The 20,494-nt window shown below is 34.8% G+C and overlaps 1 protein-coding gene across 11 annotated transcripts in view; it reads left to right on the forward strand.

Annotated features, from left to right (window-relative positions):
• The first annotated feature begins 3,355 nt into the window (after positions 1-3,355).
• LOC125664633 (RE1-silencing transcription factor A-like) overlaps positions 3,356-20,494 on the forward strand; it is a 69,904-nt gene continuing 52,765 nt past the window's right edge. For 3 of the 11 annotated variants that reach the window (XR_007366005.2, XM_056155165.1, XM_056155173.1), the window contains exons 1-6: positions 3,368-3,558; positions 11,034-11,189; positions 14,669-14,771; positions 16,947-17,062; positions 17,523-17,660; positions 17,913-17,987. Coding sequence is in view for 10 of the 11 variants with exons in the window: in XM_056155165.1 (XP_056011140.1) it covers positions 11,064-11,189; positions 14,669-14,771; positions 16,947-17,062; positions 17,523-17,660; positions 17,913-17,987 (558 nt within the window). In the remaining variant the exon portion in view is untranslated. Of the gene's footprint in view, positions 3,707-4,838; positions 4,882-9,272; positions 9,503-10,020; positions 10,144-11,033; positions 11,190-14,668; positions 14,772-16,946; positions 17,063-17,522; positions 17,661-17,912; positions 17,988-20,494 lie in introns of those variants that run through there. The other 8 variants (XM_048897465.2, XM_056155161.1, XM_048897463.2 and 5 more) reach the window with 8 other exon arrangements.

Here is a 20,494-nt window from a genome sequence, read left to right on the forward strand (position 1 = left end):
CCTTCCAAGGGGAGATAATCAAGAAAAGGTAAAAATAGGGTAGGGTCATTAAAAAATCTTCTTCTCAAGAACCACTGGGCCAGAAAAGATGAAATTTATATGAAAGCTTCCTTATATAATGCAGATTCTAAATTGTTAAAATCCTGGCCCCCGGGGGTCGGATGGGGCCACAATAGGGGATCAAAGTTTTACATACAAATATATAGGAAAAATCTTTAAAAATCTTCTTCTCAAGAACCACTAAGCCAGAAAAGCTGAGATTTATATGAAAGCTTCCTTATATAATTCAGATTTTAAATTGTTAAAATCATGGCCCCCGGGGGTCGGATGGGGCCACAATAGGGGATCAAAGTTTTACATACAAATATATCGGGAAAATCTTTAAAAATCTTCTTCTCAAGAACCACTGAGCCGGAAAAGCTGAGATTTATATGAAAGCTTCCTTATATAATGCAGATTCTAAATTGTTAAAATCATGGCCCCCGGGGGTCGGATGGGGCCACAATAGGGGATCAAAATTTTACATACAAATATATCGGGAAAATCTTTAAAAATCTTCTTCTCAAGAACCACTGAGCCAGAAAAGCTGAGGTTTATATGAAAGCTTCCTTATATAATTCAGATTCTAAATTGTTAAAATCATGGCCCCCGGGGGTCGTATGGGGCCACAATAGGGGGTCAAAGTTTTACATACAAATATATAGGAAAAATCTTTAAAAATCTTCTTCCCAAGAACCACTCAGCCAGAAAAGCTGAGATTTATATGAAAGCTTCCTGATATAGTACAGATTCTAAATTGTTAAAATCATGGCCCCCGGGGATCGGATGGGGCCACAATAGGGGTCAAAGTTTTTTTTTGTTTTTTTTGGGGGGGGGGGTTTCGGTTTTTTTTTTTTTTTTGATATAGTGCAGATTCAAGTTTGTTAAAATCATGGACCCCGGGGATTGGATGGGGCCTCAAGGGGGGCATCAAAGATTTACATACAAATTTATAGGAAAAATCTTTTAAAATCTTCTTCTCAAGAACCACTGAGCCAGACAAGCTGAGGTTTATATGAAAGCTTCCTGATATAGTGCAGATTATAAATTGTTAAGATCATGGCCCCCGGGGGTCGGATGGGGCCACAATAGGGGATCAAAGTTTTACATACAAATATATAGGAAAAATCTTTAAAAATCTTTTCCCAAGAACCACTAAGCCAGAAAAGCTGAGATTTATATGAAAGCTTCCTGATAAAGTACAGATTCTAAATTGTTAAAATCATGACCCCCGGGGATCGGATGGGGCCACAATAGGGGGTCAAAGTTTGTTTTTTTTTTCGTTTTTTTTTTGTTGTTGTTTTTTTTTTTATATATTGCAGATTCAAGTTTATTAAAATCATGGACCCCGGGGATTGGATGGGGCCTCAAGGGGGGCATCAAAGTTTTACATACAAATTTATAGGAAAAATCTTTTAAAATCTTCTTCTCAAGAACCACTGAGCCAGAAAAGCTGAGGTTTATAGGAAAGCTTCCTGATATAGTGCAGATTATAAATTGTTAAGATCATGGCCCCCGGGGGTCGGATAGGGCCACAATAGGGGGTCAAAGTTTTACATACAAATATATAGGAAAAATCTTTAAAAATCTTCTTCCCAGAACCACTAAGCCAGAAAAGTTGAGATTTATATGAAAGCTTTCTGATATAGTGCAGATTCAGGTTTGTTAAAATCATGCCCCCCTGGGGTAGGATGGGGCCACAATAGGGGATCAAAGTTTTACATACAAATATATAGGGAAAATCTTTAAAAATCTTCTTCTCAAGAACCATTGGGCCAAAGAAGTTCACATTTACATGAAAGCTTTCTTACATAGTGTAGATTCAAGTTTGCAAAAACCATGGCCTCCAGGGGAAGGTTTGGGGCCATAATAAGGACTATGGTTTTACATGCAAATAGATATGGAAAATCTTCTGATATGGACCAAGGTGACTCAGGTGATCGATGTGGCCCATGGGCCTCTTGTTGATGTTAAACATTAAAAATATAATTTTTACTTTCTGAATGCAAGAATAAAAGCAATATTTTAGCCTTAAATCTGTGTTATGTAAACAAAGACTCGAGTCTTTTAATGTATACAAACAAACCAGCGAAACAATAGTTTTGTAATGTAAAGCATCTTAATTCTGCAGAGTCACAAATTTTAACTTTTAGATGACACATTTTACCCCCAAAATGGCTGAAATGTGAAAGATATGATAAACTTTGATGAATATCCATTTCTTTTGAAAATTTCGTAAACAATAACATGCCACAATCTTTGTTTACAATACAAATAATAAACTCCCTAAAATGAGCTTCTGTGATAGTGTATAACCTTAATTTTTATGTGAAATCTTTTAAACATATTAGACAGTAGATCTTGATCATTAAAAGTGAAAAACAACATTTTGGGGGAAATCGTGAATCAGTCCCTTTAAATAAGTTTTTTTTTTTACTATTTAAAATCAAATTTGAGAATGATGATAACAATGACTAGAACTGGGAAGTCCGAAGTTCAAGTAGTAAATAAACAAAACACATTTTCATGTACAAACTGTCCTAGATCTCCCTAAGAGTAAGATGTTATGAACACAAGCAAAAAGGTGTAAAATGGGATGGAGGTGGAGATTGTGAAAAGTACTTAAAAGATCAAGTTGTAGACCCCCCTCCTTTTCACTAATTAATACCTGGATCCGCCAATGACTTGATAAGTTTACAACTTACAGAGACTACAATTATACATGTATTGTACAATTCTAGAAGCTATCCACACTTTATCATGTACCTGTAGTTTTATTTCTATCGCTGTAGCAAAGTGATAATCATGTCAACTTATCTAGTAAAACACGCTTCAAATTTTGTACCCTCGAACGTCCCCAAATGGATCTGCAACTTTCGATCCGTAAACCGTAAACACGGAGTTCAAAGCGTAGCAAACTCGCCTGGTACCACACACAGCAACAGAAAACTATAATATGTACACGGATATGTGGACGCTGATAATTCTCCAATGTTATAAATTCATGTCAGGTTTAAACAAAATTTTGTGACTATGGTTCCGATAATTTTGTCGTTTATTGTTTTGTAATTCAATTGTAATTGTAATTCAAAAATTCCCGCTGCCAAGCGTTGTTCAACGATAGGCCTATTTAAATGCGCGGAACTCCTACGGGATAAAATAGTACGTTAATCACACATTGTATTTTGGTTTGAAAATGAAAAGAATTATTCAGTTTTATAAATCAAAGACGAAATATTATTTGTTCAAATAAGTTAGGCTTATACAGATTAGTGATTATCTATATCATAATGTGTTAGCTAAATTAATACGCGAAGTCATTTGAGGCTCTTCCATATCAATTCCGCCATTTTGTATCCGTTCTCATTCATTTTATCAGGAAGTGTTGGTGTAAACAAGTCCTCTATAATAGTCTGTGATCAGGGACAATATTAGATAAAATTGAATTTGCAATTTGGATATATGCGATTTATTTTCTCATCTCACTCAGTCGTTGCCATATTTTCTGTCCCCCTATCGGTAAGTTGTGATACGCAGAGGGCGCTGGTATGTATTGAAAATATTCTACACGGTGGCGCTGAAAGCTTGTGTACTTTCAATTTCACGTTCCTGACGAATTATGACACACACACACACACAGTGACACACATACGATGTACAATAGCGTGTGAGTTTTGCATCATTATATGAATAGTATAGAAGCATCATGTCGTTAGACACATTCCGACATTCAATAGTATTACATTTTTATCAGAAATCCTGAACATCAATGAATACACGTTGTTGATAAAATTTCGACTTTCTTTCACCATATTCTGAAAATACAGCGTAGGACCGTAATAAAGGGCTTGTGCAACACAACCACTGGTGCACAAAGCCCTGTCAAAGGAAATCCTAAACGATGAGTGTAACTGATATGTTCATTTAGAGATTAATGCTGTATAATGAAAGTGATATGATTTTAAAATACAGTTGTTCTTTTTTTTCCTTTTTTTTTTCTGAGTAGATCTACTTGCCACAAAATGATTATTTTTTTTCAATGAAAAGATTTATAACATGCAAATATGGTGTTTCAAATGTAAAGGATGAATTCCAGTCTATGCGAAAGTTTTTTGGACCATATAGAACATTCGGTCCTGTGTAATCAATGAGCACACAGGACCGAACCAAATTTTGTCTGACCGAAAAACCTAATGTAAAAAAATGAAACATGTGAAAATGCAGAACCAAGGAAATCTTATTATACTAGTAATACTATACCAGGGATCGCTCCCGCATAATACTTTAGACGGTCCATGCGGTTTTAATCACATTCATTTACGTATTTGGATTTGTGCGATAGTTTTTACTTATAACAAACATCTAAATTACTCTGCGTCAATACAGTAAAGCTCAAAACCGGACACTGAGACATCGGACATTACGGTCCGGTGTAAAAAATGACGCATCGGACCTGAGGCACTGCACATTGGTCAGGTCCGAGGGTCTGATGTCTTTCGCATAGACTGCAATTCAGGGTAACAAAAGAAAAGACCTACTGGGCTGAAATGATATGGGACATATGATATGATACATATTGCAATACTTATGCCACGATTCAATACTTTCAATATATATGATACAGTTATTTACAGAAGAAACCAATAATAACATTGAAAAATATTATTAATTACCAAGATTCAAAATCACAATTTTAAAAGCAAAATGTTTCCAAACTGACAAATGATAAGATGCCTGTTGGCTCTGTAGTTTAAACTGATAAAGTTAATTATTATTTTCTCCATTTTCTCAAACAACAGTTTGAACATTATTCGACGCTATTTTGTCCCGTGCCTCATGCAGGTAAGAATTGATATTACTGTAGGCCTAGCCTGGTGTAATTTACTGAACCCGTTTGTAATAAACGTATCGAACCGAAAATTGAGGCAATGAATTGAACATTGAATGGAGCGTATATTTTGAACAGTTTCGATGAATCGTGTCAGCCCTATGTCGTACATACTCGTGAATTTTTCTTATTTTCATTTTGAACCTATAATTTTGAAAGCAGCATTCTGAAGTTGACTTACAAACAGCGTTTCTCCCATTTAAGAACAGATTTTGACTTGTATTTTAGCTTTAAAGTATAATTGAAGGCAGGGCTGCCCTTAATTTTTCTCTCTCTCGATATTTTGATAGGTTAATCTTAAGGAGGTATGCTACACCAGAGAAATTTGATGTGGATGAAAAGTGGCAGATATGTACAACAATATTTTGAAATTGAAAACTTTCAAATTTACTTTATCAAAGAGGTTCGCACCTGAAATTTGGAGTAATGTAAATTTTTTGGAAAGTGTATTTTTGATTTCTACATTGAAGGAGAGAAATTAAAAAGAAAAACAGGGGTCGCAATTGCTTGTTATTGAGCTAAAGTGTTCTAAACATGACATTTTTGCACTTAAAATTGACTCAAGATTTATTCAATTAAACTTGATTTGTCTGTTGGTGTCGTATCAACACAACATAAGCAACACAAATCAATCATTACATAAAATAAATACATAAATCATGTCCTCTAACAATACAGATTTTTTAAAAAGTTCAATACAAGTAATGGAAATAAATGATGACATTTTTGCACTTGATATGTGAAAAAATTTATGATATCAAATTGGACATATTAGGCGTAATGTCAATTTCTAAAATTTCACATAAACTAAAACTCCTGCACTATGAGTTGTGCTCAAAAGCTCAGGAGCTAACTTCCAAAGTCAAAAAATGCAGTTTTAGTGGAAAGCAATCTGAAATTTTTTTTAAACCCCAGCTGGATTCGAACCTGTGATGATCTATACTCAGCTAGGCGATGATTTATATTTACAACCATGTTTTAAAAGGAAGTCAGCAATTATGACAATTTAATTTAGAGTACCTCCCTAAGAGCAATTTACAATAGTATTTCATAGGGACACCCCTGCCTTGGGGTCAAAATTCATGAAAAACCGACAAAAAATTAAGGGAACTGTGTTTGAAACCATGTTCATATTTATATGGGTATTTTTTGTGCTTAGTCAGCTGCACCGCTGCTTTGATTATTTTTTGCCATGGTTCAAATCCGCCTCACACCACACTTTTATTTTTTTTAATTTCACATTTTCAACACTTTTTTTCATATCTTAAATAATTTTGTTTATATTTTCCTTCAGTAATCTAGTTTAAATGCATATCCACTCTTAAAGGGGCATGGATGTGATTTGTGCTGAAAAATTTCAAAATTTTCTTTCTCCCTTTTCATTATGTTTAGGATGCTTAACTAAGGTATTTCTAATTATCAGCAAAAAATTTGAATGCCAGTTGTCGAGGTACATGGGAGATACAGATCTCAAATTCTTTGTTATGTAAACAAGGCTCGTTCCATGTTTTTGTTTACATAGGTTAAATATACTAGTAAAAGTTTATTTAAAGCAGATTTTTCAATTCACAAGGTAATTCTGAACACAATTAAATAGTTTCTAGTATTTATCACATCTCATTTAGTTTTTTTTAGAATGCTATTTTTTTTAAAGCAATCTATATGTAAACAAAAACATGGCACGAGCTTTGTTTACATAGCAAAGAATTGTGAGTGCTGTATCTCATTTAATACCTTAGTTAAGCATTGTAAACAATAAAAATGGAAAAATAAGATTTGAATAATTTCAGCTCAAATTGTGTCCATGCCCCTTTAAGGTAGCTCACTACACCAAGGCTTATACTCTATCTTTATGATACTATGTCACAAGATGGCAATTTAAATGTTTGGTAAAATTATTAGTATCAATCGATTTGTCTATCATCGTAGCTCAATGGTTAAGCATTAGGCTGGTGAACGCAGATCTCGAGTTAAATCCGCAAGAAGTCAAAGTCTTAAATTTTATATGTATACTGAAATAAATTTTTGAGAATCATGTTTTTTTAATCTAGAATTGCATATTTTCTGCCTTTTTATACACCCGTCATTAGATGGTATTATGTTATGGCGCTGTCCGTGCGTCTGGTTGACTGTCTGTCCAGTGTCATGTTTTACGGACTTTTTTCTGTAACGGATGCATATACAACTTTGAAATTTGGTTACAATATCTCCCTCAAGAATTGTAAGAGTGAGTTTGCATTTCAGCTGGATTGGCACATCGTTTACCTACTTTAGGGCTATAAGTAGGTCAAACAGTTTTCCGGACTTTTTTTGCTACAGATATAGATATTGCCCTGAAATTTACACATAAGCTTCCTTTCAGAGGAATACAAGTTCAGTTTGCTTTTCAGCTGGATTGGTCCGTCTGTCCATGACCTACATTAGGACTAAAAGTAGGTCAAACAGTTTTCTGGGCTTTTTTTTTATATTATGGATGCAGATATTGCCCTTATATTTAGTCAAAGGCTTCCTCTCAGAGGAATACAAGTTCAGTTTGCATTTCAGCTGGATTGGTCCATCCTTGATCTACTTTTTGGAAAAAATAGGTCAAACAGTTTTCTGGGCTTTTTTTCATTACGGATACAGATATTACCCTGATATTTAGTCAAAGGCTTCCTCTCAGAGGAATACAAGTTCAGTTTGCATTTCAGCTGGATTGGTCCGTCCTTGACCTACTTTTTGGAAGAAATAGGTCAAACAGTTTTCTGTCCTTTTTTCATTACGGACACAGATATTGCTCTGATATATAGTGATAGGCTTCCTCTCAGAGGAATACAAGTTCAGTTTGCATTTCAGCTGGATTGGTCCATCCTTGACCTACTTTTGGACTATAAATAGGTCAGACAGTTTTCTGAGCTTTTTAGTCCCCTACCGATGAAGTCGAAGGAGACTTCAGGTTTGCGCTTCGTCCGTCCGTCTATCTGTCTGTCCGTCAGTCCTGCTAATCAGTTTTCTGGACTTTGTTTTAATGTGCTTGCAGATATTCATTTGATATTTGGTACATTGCTTGGCCATAACAAGTTATAGATCAAGTTCGAGTTTCGTCTTGATTTGTTGATTTTTCACTAAGTTATGGCCCTTGGACTTAGGAAAATAGCATGAATTATTAGTTTTCCGGACTTTTTTTTGTTGTGCTTGCAAATATTTATTTTATTTTTGGTACATCGCCTTGCCATAACAAGTTACAGATCAAGTTCGAATTTCGTCTTGATCCGTTGATTTTTCACTTATTGCCCATGGACTTAGAAAAATAGCATGAATTATCAGTTTTCCGGACTTTTTTGTTGTTGTGCTTGCAGATATTCATTTGATATTTGGTACATTGCTTTGCCTTAACAAGTTACAGATCAAGTTCAAATTTCCTCTTGGTCCGTTGATTTTTCACTTAGTTATGGTCCTTGGACTTAAAAAAATAACATGAATTATCAGTTTTCTGGACTTTTTTTTAATGTGCTTGCAGATATTCATTTGATATTCAGTACATCATGATGATTGCTTTGCCATAACAAGTTACAGATCGATTTTGAAGTTTTCCTGGTCTAGTCTTTGTACCTGAATAGTAGTTGATTTCGAACCATTCCTATCTTGGTTTCCCAATCTTTCCTTTTACCATAACCTTGGACTCATAATGAACTTCGAATATTGTTGCGGTCCAATAATTTTTGCCTCCGGTAGGGGACTATGTATTGCTATGCAATACTCTCAGAATGCTTGTTTTCATTACGGATACAGATATTGCCCTGATATTTAGTCAATGGCTTCCTCTTGGAGGAAGACAAGTGCAGTTAACATTTCAGCTGGATTGGCGCATTATGACCTACAGTACTTTAGGGGTAGAAACAGTTTTCCAGATTTTTTTTTTGGTATGGTCACAGGTATTACTCTGAAATTTAGTGAGTCACAACCTCCCTTTCAGAGAAATACATAACCAGTTCACATTTCAACTTAATTGGTGCACCATGACCTACTTTAGGGTTAAAAGTAGATCAAATGGTTTCCTGGACTTTTTATCATCATAGATAGATATTGTACCGACATTTTGTTTCAACCTCACTCTCGGAGAAATACATAATCAGTTCACATGTCAGATGGATTGGTGCACCATAACCGACTTTAAGGCTTTTCTATGCAGAATGTGTGTTGTATCAATTCAGAGTGCACAATATGCTTCCAGGTTAAATTTCACTGTCCGACGGACGTATATTGTACCGTTTGCGGTACCCTTGTTGACATATGTACTTATTATATATCATCATATCTTTCATAATTAAATCATTTCATGCTGATTTGAGGAACTTTTTTCAAGATGTAGTGAGCCACCTTTTATATGAAAGACATTAAAAAAGAACACTTGAAAATTCTTTGTCTACAAATGCAGTCAGATGGAACTATTCTCGCTGTTGTCAATCTTATTCCAAGGACAATAATTATTCCTTCTGTGTTACTCGATGGAAGCACATACATTGTGCAATGAAAAAAAATAAGCATGGCATCCAAGAATTGTTGTTGCCTGTCCAGAACGTCTTTGGGAAAGAGGTCTGTTGTTGGTGAAGTACTATCTGCATGTACTTCTTCATATTTCCATTTTTATGATTCAAATACATGTATTATGCATCAGTGACATATTTTATTGTTGCCAGAAATAAATGTCATGTAAAATAAATGTATATCGAGTTAGGAGTTAGCTCGAAAGTAATCAAGACCAGATATATACTATTATAAAAATATGAAATATCATGTGTAAACAATACAGGCGTCATTCTAGTACATCGTTGTAAGACAGGACTTGAAACTTAACTTTTTATGTCACCAGTTCAGGCGGATTGACAGGGTATAATTTCAACCAGTCCGCAGAAAAAATTACCAGTCTACCAGTTTTCCAGAAATAATTAAACATATTTCACTATTAATGAACATATCAAAATGAAATAATGGAATTCAACTAGATTATATGCATATGCTTCAGACAATATTCTAACGCTTATGCGAGATTTATATTTACTAATTGGGTTCGTCTGGTATCTACAGAGGAATGCCAATTGCATGTTTTAGTATGTTTTCCAAAATGACGTTTTGGAAAATTGACCAGTCATAGTCTCCACATACTAATGGCATTCAGCTGAAAAACAATCGATTGCATTTACTCAGCATGAGGTGACATTCTAGAACAGTTATGGGTGAGCTTTTAGTGGAATCATTAGAATTCATGGTGGCTCAATTTTCGTGGAACTCGAGGGTACCCCTCACCCACGAATTTACATCCTCAATGAATAAAGAATCATATAATTACATTCCAGAGTTATCTTTCTTACAAATATATAAATCCACGAAATTACGTCCCCATGAACCCATAAAAATTCAGCAATCCACAAAAATTGGCCCCCACGAATTTAAATGATTCTACAGTAATAGGTTTTTTCTTTTGTTACCCAGAATTGATCCTTTAATTATAATTTACAGAACAAAAAGGGGCAAAAAGATGATCATATTTCTTTTTTCAATATGGAGAAATTTGCAAATAATTCAAACACTATAAATATGACGAATTTTGCATGGGCATATCATAGGATAAATAGTCTTAACAAAAATAAGCTAATGCATGATTTCTTCAATTGTTGATATTTGACTGTCCAAACTACATGTATGTAATTCGATCCATACCAATCATAAACTTAAGAGGAGAAATTTGTATTTCTTTCAAAATTCATAAAGGTTATAATGTGATTAGATGATTTTCCTATAACTTGGAATGTTTTAATGATTGCAGGTGGCGTTAATAGAATTCAATATTATTTGATGTAGTATCACGTTGGAAATTGGAAATGTATTCAAATATAGATAAAGCTACATGACATAGCTTGATAAAACTAAAAAGTTATATTGCTAAATCAAGAGATTTTACTAGACTTGTTTATCTTGGAGTAAGATTTTGTGTAGATATTTCATGCATGTACTGTTCATATATAGGCTCTACAGAATTTTGGTATTATGTGCATACAGCCTTGAAAAAATCAGTAAAGTACATATATGATATTACAATTTTGCTGGATTATGTCTGTATTTTCAGTGTATTTGATGGCATAGAGATCTGATTACTATGGATTCACAACAGGACTTGTCTGCCCAATCCGTGCAATCAACCGTAGTAAATCTTCAAGACTTGCACAGCTACCTTGTAACTTTTAACAAAGAAATAGGGCCAAGTGATCAAAGTGCATTTCAGGTATTCCTGCTTGTTAAGATGACAGGCAATATGCATTTTAGACACATATGTAATTTTGATACATTAGAATAGCAAGATTTGAATTAAATTACCCAGATTTTGAACATTCATGAAATCATTTCCATCTCTAATCTTGTTTAATATATCCCAACAGACAGATTTGAATGAATGTCCCAGATTTTCAATGTGTCCATACTTATAAGGGTTGGCTGTATGGTAAAAATCCATAGATGTAATATAAGTTTTGAGATGCAATTAATTATACCCCCCGAACGAAGTTCTGTCTGTCTACAGATTCGTGTCCGGGCCATAACTTCTTTGTTCTTTGACATAGGCATACCATATTTGGCACACAGGTGGATCACCATGAAACGATGTGTCGAGTACCTTCATGACCTCTATATGATCTTGACCCTTAACCTCAAGGTCAAAATTAAAGTGTTTTTTTTACAGTGGATTCGTGTCCGGGCCATAACTTCTTTGTTCTTTGACATAGGCATACCATATTTGACACATGAGTATATCACAATAATTGAATTGATGATATCTTCAAATAATTACCGGTAAGGATATCTTCAATTGTTAGCTCACCTTGGGTGAAGGGCTTTCAAGTTTTATCAAATGAAGGGCCATGCCCCCTTTAAAGGGGAGATAATCACAAAACTGCAAAAATAGGGTGGGGTCATTTAAAAATCTTCTTCTTCACTGGGCCAGAAGAGCTGAGATTTACATGAAAGCTTTCTGACATAGTGTAGATTCAAGTTTGTTCAAATCATGGCTCCCGGGGGTAGGTTGGGGCCACAATAAGGAATCAAAGTTTCACATGGGAATGAATAGGGAAAATCTTTTAAAATCTTCTTCTCATGAACCACTGGGCTAGAAAAGTACAAATTTACATGAGGCCATATTTAAAAGAATGTTTGTTTCCCCTCCCCCGGGTCTGACTTTTGAAACAGACCAGGCAGGCAGGTTTTTTTTTTTTTTTTTTGAAAATTTTTGTTGGAAACACCTATGAAAAAGCAGCTCAGAGCACTGATAGTCATTTTCAATACTGTACATCAGAAGAAGAGTATGCCATGTGTTGGTCGAGCTTGTTTTTATGTTGGTCACTGGATTAACATGTCTGCTGGCATTTATAATTCATATTCTTGGACATGTTAGTGTGAATGCACTCAGTGGATGCAATATGTTGGTTTACTTTACGAATAGCTACATAGAAACATTACATCATTTCAAAGAAAACATTCAAAACCAAAACATTTATTCTTGACTTAGTAGAAATATAGATGTACTTAATAGGATATCAGAACGATTTTTGTTCCGGAAATTAAAAAAAAAATTAAAAACTGCGCAATTTTGGGGTTAAAAAAATTTGACACGGGCCCTTTTTTTTTAGACCCGGCCGGGCAAGGGGAAACAAACATATTTTTATTTTTAGCCTGAAAGCTTCCTGACATAGTGCAGATTCAAGTTTGTTAGTATCATGGTCCCCCGGATGTAGGTTGGGGCCACAATATAGGGATCAAAGTTTTATATGCAAATTATATAAAGGGAAAATCTTTAAATATGGGGCTACCTTGACTCAGGTGAGCGATGTGTAACACACTTAAATAATATCTTCTTTAGTGCTATTGATACTAAATTGAAACTAAATGGATATTTAGAAAGATCAGGTAGTCCTAATTTACCAAAATAATAAATTTGATGATCCGATGGGTAGGGGGTTTGGTATTAGGGTGGGGCCAAAATAGTCAATTATTAAATGTGTGAATAATAGAACATTTTTAACTTCTTGATAAGTATCATTCCAATTCCTTTTAATTTTGATATGAGCCATCTTTGGGACAAGGGGGACATAAATTGTAAATTACAGTTTTTCTGCACCCCTGGGGCCTTAGGAGTGGGGCAAAAATTTACCACTTTTTAAAAATCTTCACTGCAACCACATGTTTAAGAAAAACTAAATGCATAGTGATGTAGAGCAGGAGGGCCTCTACCAAACTGTAAATTTCATGATCCGCAGGACAGAGGTTCTGACCCCAGTGACAGGGCCAAACTTGGTATAGAATGTTTCTGTGTAAAACCTTTAAATAACATTTTCTTTAGTGCTATTAATACTAAATTGTAACTAAATGGACATTTAGAAAGAACAGGTAGTCCATTACCAAAATTGTAAATTTGGTGATCCCAGGGGTAGGGGTTTTGGTGGAAGGGTTGGACCAAATTGGTCAGTTATTAAATGTGTAAATAATAGAACATTTTTAACTTCCTCTTGATAAGTACCATTCCAATTCCTGTTTTTGTATGAAGCATCTTTGGGACAAGGGGGACATAAATTGTAAATTTTGAGAACTCCTGCACCCCTGGGGCCTTAGGGGTGGGGCAAAAATTGAGCGTGCAATTTTCAAAACTCTTCTCCTCTACAACCACAAATGTGTAAGAAAAACTAAATACATTGCGATGTAGAGCAGGAAGTCCTCTATCAAAATTGTACAGGGTGGGGCCAAAACATAGTGTATTATATTGTATATATTTGTAAAACATTATAAATGATATCTTCTTTATTGCTATTGATACTATATTGAAACTAAATAGATATTTAGAAGGAATAGATCAACCTTTATGAAAATTGTAAGTTTTATTATCCCTGGGGGTAACTGTTTTTTGTTCCAGGATGGGGCCAAAATTATTTTAGTGATTATTGTCTTTATCATTTGAAAGAGGGGCCTCCGTGGCTGAGTGGTTAGAGCATCGCACGTAAAATCACACTGCCCCTTACCTCTGTCGGTGCGGGTTCGAATCCCGCTCGCGCCGTTAAGTGAGAAAGTTTCCCAGTTTACTTTCGGAAGGTAGGTGGTCTCTACCCAGGTACATTGTATCTGGGCTCTCTCTTCCACCAATAAAAACCGGGTGCCACCAGATAACTGAAAAATTGTTGAGTGTGGTGGAAAACATCAATCAATAAATCATTTGAAAGACTTCTTTATGTTTGCTTTTACGGTATAAAAACTACCTGCATATTTAGGAAAAGCAGGAAAGGGTGTACCAAAGTTATGAATTTTGCAACCTTAGGGTTTTGACTCTAGACTAGGATAGGTCTAAACTAGCCATATCATATCAATGTAACATATATTATGCAAAGCCTTCCATTAAAGCCTTTCGAGGGCTTTTAAGTTTTAATAACACATCAGATCTTATTTTATACTGTTAAATATTAGAATTTAGCTTTGATATGCAGAACAGGATTTCATAGCCCTTGGCACTAGTCAAGTTATACTTTTAACTAATAAGTCAGGTGACCAATATGGCCTGTGGGCCTCTCGTTTATATTTTTATCATCTTCCTCATTGACTGTAGGTGCACTCTGTTCCACTGAGGCATTCAGAGTAGCATCAAATGCACCTTCTACACAAAAGAGCTCTTATCACGAAACTTCTGTATTGTTTTTCATCTTGTAATTTTTTTATATACAATTTCAGTTAAAAACTGTGCAGGTTGGAACAAGTATAGTGGAAGACAAATCAGATTGTGTGAAAGATGAAGAAACTGAAGGGACATTAAATGATGCATCAGAGGCTATTGGTGAGCTAAGCTATCATCAAGCAGAACTTTATACATAGAATATCAGTTGTATTTGTTAAACATTCTACTGTTAGAGCAAGTATCATATGGCAAATTGCAATACATGGTGCCGAATAGATTTCAACTGAATTTGCTTCAGTTGGGTGTGATTTGTAACGTGTAATGTGGGTTCAAACCACAAATAATAATTTTTCTTAAACGTTTCCTACGTTTCTAAATGATTGCATTAAACTATAGTTCTAAACAATGATAATAAATCAATTTGAATCAAACACTGTGATTATTTCCTTATTGATTTATTATATGATTTTCCTCTAACTATTCCTTGCCTAGTTTAATCACTCGTGTTTCAGCCTCTGGTCTGAAACCACTGTTTCAGACGCTGTTTCAAACTACAAGTTTAAACCCTTTATTTATTTGAGCATTTGCTCCCGGGCTATCTTCTGAAGGAATAATGTCTCAAATGGTCCACCCGCAGTAATTTGAGGTCCCGCATATGAGACAATAAACCTTACCTAAATTCTGGATGTGAGATACGATCTTCTCTCTTCTCCGTCTATCAGCAAACTAACTTAGATGCACAGAAGCGCCTTCTATTTATACCTCCGTTCAATTCTGCTGACTCATATACTAGTCTCCAAAACGTTTGAGACAATGTACAACACACAAGGAATAGCTAATCATTGACAAGACTTTGATTGACCCTGATTGCCTCATTTACATAATCAAAGGAATTTTCATTACACATAGAATATCAGTTGTATTTGTTAAACATTCTACTGTTAGAGCAAGTATCATATGGCAAATTGCAATACATGGTGCCGAATAGATTTCAACTGAATTTGCTTCAGTTGGGCGTGATTTGCCAGTTCATTACTCTATAATGACTATAGATGTGTGCAGTGATATGTATAGGGTGTTGTTACATCTGTATGAGTTTTATTTGATCAGAATCTTGCACATAAAGTATGAGAAGCATGACACTCAATGATTCTTTTGATATGTATGCAATATTTACATGTAATATTTACAAGTTATACATATGTGCATTTGTTATCACCACGTGTTGGGAATTCAGAACACAAGTAAACCGGATGAAGAAAATTTTCTTGCTCAGATATGCAGCTGAACACATGGAATTATTTTCACTGCGCATAACACTGTCAATGTTAGTCACTAGTGGTATGTGCCAGAAGCACTAGCCCAAAGTCGATACTAGTAATTTAGTAGAAATTGGTTTGGGCTAGTAAAATCTTGTAGTACTAGCCCAAAGCCATAAAATTATGATAGTAAAAATTGATTTGGGCAAGTAGAAACTGGTAAGCACTGGCCTGAAGTCAGAACAATAGGAAGTAGTGCTAATTGAAACAGGGACTAGTACAGATGTTACCCAAATGCCCCCCCCCCCCCCCCCCCCCCCCCACTTAACACTTTAAGTCCAAATGAATCCCTGAATAGACACTTACATTACAAGCAGTATGGATTTTAATCTATTTCCTTAATTCATATTAAAGATAAGTATAAAACTTAAAGCATTATCCAATCAAAATCAATCAAATAAGCATGTATATGCTGGTCAATAATTTAGACCATGCCAATTCATTAAGAGTCAAAAAATCTTTCAACAGTATGATTTTCAGACTAATTTAAACATTTAAAGATCTTCTCAATCCCAGCAGGGCCATTATAAGTGATATATATCAATATGCATCCATGCTCATAAGGTATTGCAGATTTCAGTGTATTCAAATCATCACCCCTGGGGGTAGGATTGGGCCACAATAGTAGCAACTTTCCAATTACATATCTGCCTACATTATCTACAAGTAAAATCTATATGTTAAAAGCCAAAATATATAAAAAGGTATTTTCTTAAAATTTACCATTTTTCAAACACCTGCTGCTCTCACACACATGCATGGAAGAAGAATCTGAAAAAAAAATTGCAAAACTACAATGTGTTTACTTCTTATCCCAAACAAGTGCAGCATTTCATGAAGGGTTGGTGTTACTGCTATTCATTAGTTTGCTATTTTATGCTTTTGATGATGATAGTTTTCTCATTTTCACGCTGATAGACAATCACTGCTGTCTTTATTTTATTTTATTGATATGAAAATTACATGTATCAGGATTTCAGATAAAAAAAAATTATTTAAAATGTTTAAATTTTAGGTGAGACAAACAAAGTTGTAGACATTGGAACTCTATCTGTGAATTTAGGACAAATGCAGGATGAGGGCAGCACACAAGAATTACATGCAGCGGATCAAAATAATGGCATGGTCCAGGTGTGTTTAAATTTTACAAAGGCTTTGCAAAAAAGAATCTGTTTTTATTTTACAATGTCCTTGAAAAAATGCTGCCATCAATTAGATTTGTTTGAAACAAGTTTTACAATTGTAAGTTCTTACCAAAAAAGTATATATTTTTAAGATATTTTGTTTTCCCACATCGAATGTACTTGTTTTCAATGGCTAAAATCATGTAAATGTAATTTTAGAAAGTATTTTAAAAATTGTTCATGCTAAAACCAAGTAAAAAAAAAATTATGCTGCAAAAATATGTGCATGTGTATTGTGGTTTTACCTTTTGTATTGAATACTAATTCCATTTTATTCTAATGCTTAAATGATCAAGGAAACAAAGAACATTGAGTAGGTTTCCACAAAATGACAAATCAACAAAAATTGTATTTTTTGATAAATTCATGAGAATTGATGTTATTACAATTTGTACTGTACATAAAAGGTTCAGGTACCTGTGTCTGAGATGGGAAACTCCAATTTGATTCAACATGTTCAAGTCATCTCAATCAATGGAAACCAATGCTCAACTATTCTCAGTTCAAATTCCTCTACTGAACTGCAAACTGGACAATGTGAACAGGTAAATTTGAATACATGAAATGAAAACAAGGATGGACATTTAGGAATTCAGTCATAGTTATATATGAGTTTTAAAAAAAAATGAAATTAGGAACATTCAAATGTAATGAGTACTTTATGTGGAATGTTGAATTGCAGCTTTGTTTAGCTTGGTGCAGACATGCAAGTATTTTCAGAGTACATTCTGGAAATAAATTGCATTTACCTTAATGTTTTTGTGTATTTGACATAATTATATTTGTATCATTTTAAGGCTATTCTATCATGCAATGAGAAATCTGAAGCAGAAGCAGTGCTAGCAACAGTGTCAACATCTAGTTCTGGTCAGGTAAGAAACCAACCCACATTACAGGTCAGTAATGTGCCCTGAAATATTCTTTTCCACTTGAACGGTGAAGAAACGGTGAATGAATGCAGAGTGAATTGTGTGTGAACACTGAACGCAGTTTGATGAATGGTGAGCAAATGCAGAACGTTAATGGAGCCCAAACACGGGTGCAAAGTGAACGGAGAATGCAAGGTGAATTATTTATTCAGAAAGTCTCAGATGTTTTCCTTGCATTGTACTATTTCATAATCAAGTAAGAATAAAAGATATTTTTATTCAAGCAATGAGTGCTGACATCACTACATTAAAAGCTATATAGCTTTTTAGCTCACCTAAGCTGAAAGCTCAAGTGAGCTTTTCTGATCGCCTGTTGTCGTCGTCTGTCCATCTGTCTGTCTGTAAACTTTTTACATTTTCGACTTCTTCTCCAGAGCTATGGGGCCGATTTCAAACAAACTTGGCACAAAGCATCCTTGGGTGAAGGCAATCACAAAACTGCAAAAATAGGGTGGGGTCATTTGAAAATCTTCTTAAAAACCACTGGACCAAAAGAGCTGAAATTTGCGTGAAAGTTTCCTGACATAGTGCAGATTCAAGTTTGTTAAAACCATGACCCCCGGGGTTAGATTGGGGCCACAATAGGGGATCAGAGTTTTACATGTGAATATATACAGGTTAAATCTTTGAAAATCTTCTTCTCAAGAACCACTGGGCAGGAAAGTTTACGTTTACATGAAGGCTTCCTGACATAGTTCAGATTCAAGTTTGTTAACATCATGAACCCAGTAGTAGGATGGGGCCACAATTTCGAATCCAAGTTTTACATACAAATATATAGAGAAAATCTTTAAAAATCTTCTTCTCAGAAATGGGCGAGAGAATTTTACATTTACATGAAAGCTTCCTGACATAGTACAGATTCTAGTTTGTTCAAATCATGGTCCCCCGGAGGTAGGTTGTGGCTTATGGGCCTTTTGTTTGTGAACACTTCCCAGAAGAAGTAGATAAACAAAGACACATTCAATGTCATGAGAAATATGATGCATCTGTACATGTATGTTCCCGTATATATATACATATTGCATAATTATCTATGTATGCTTCTTACATATATATATAAGATATACATTATACAATTATTTTAACGCTGTTGGATATTTCCTGCATGAAGAAAAAAAAAGTAAGCATGCAATTTATCAAACAGTAATTGATGATCAGATAAAGAATTTAATGGATAATTCTTAAAGACAATATTTAAACAATAAAATGTAAGTGGGGTATGAATTTTTTTTCTGCAATGCTAGCTACTTTCATCACACGATATAACAATTAACAAAGAAAGACATTTTATTATTTATAATTTTAGGTCTTTGGGACAAGGGGGACATAAATTATAATTTTCAGGACTCCTACAGTAACACCCCTGGGGCCTTGGGAGCTGGGCAAAATCTGCCGAAAATTGACCAATTTTCAAAAATCTTCTTCTCTACAACTGCATATCTTTAAGAAAAACTAAATGCATAGTGATATAAAGCAGGAAGATCTCTACCAAAATTGTAATTTTCAGGATCCCTGAGGTAGAGGTTCTGACTCCAGGGTTGGGGCCAAACTTGGTATATAGTGTATATCAAAACATATAAATGATATCTGATTTAATGCTACTGATACTAAATTGAAACTAAATAGATATTTAGAAGTGGTAGATAGTCCTTTATCAAAATTGTAAACTTCCTGATCCTAGGGGATAAGGATATCCTTTTAGGGTGGTGCCAAAATTATTATAATGATTTGTCAGAAGGACTTCTTTATGTTTGCTGATACCGTATAAAATCTAAATGCATATTTAGGAATAGTAGAAAAGGATGTATAAAAAATGATGAATTTTGCAACCCCAGGGTTTTGACTCTAGGGTAGGTCCAAATTTGTCATATCATTTAATGTTAATACATGTATTATAATATGTAAAGCCTTTCATCAGTGTAAGGGCATTGAAGTTTCATGAACACATCTTCACGGTGGTGAATTACGTGACTTTGGCTTTATTATGTTATGGTGCTGTCCGTCTGGCTGGCTGGCTGTCCGTCCATCCATCCTGGGTCATGTTTTCCACACTTTTTTCCGTAACGGATGCATGTACAACTTTGAAATTTGGTCACAATATCTCCCTCAAGAATTGTAAGAGTGAGTTTGCATTTCAGCTGGATTGGTTCGTTGTTGACCTACTTTAGGGCTATAAGTAGGTCAAACAGTTTTCCGGACTTTTTTTTCATTACAGATATAGATATTGCCCTGAAATTTACACATAAGCTTCCTTTCAGGGGAATGCAAGTTCAGTTTGCATTTCAGCTGGATTGGTCCGTCTGTCCGTGACCTACATTAGAACTAAAAGTAGGTCATATAGTTTTCCGGGCTTTTTTAGCTCACCTGAACCGAAGGTTCAAGTGAGCTTTTCTGATCACATTTTGTCTGTCGTCCGTCTGTAAACTTTTCACATTTTCGACTTCTTC

This window comes from Ostrea edulis, chromosome 1 (assembly GCF_947568905.1).
Source record: "Ostrea edulis chromosome 1, xbOstEdul1.1, whole genome shotgun sequence".
Lineage (NCBI taxonomy): Eukaryota > Metazoa > Mollusca > Bivalvia > Ostreida > Ostreidae > Ostrea > Ostrea edulis.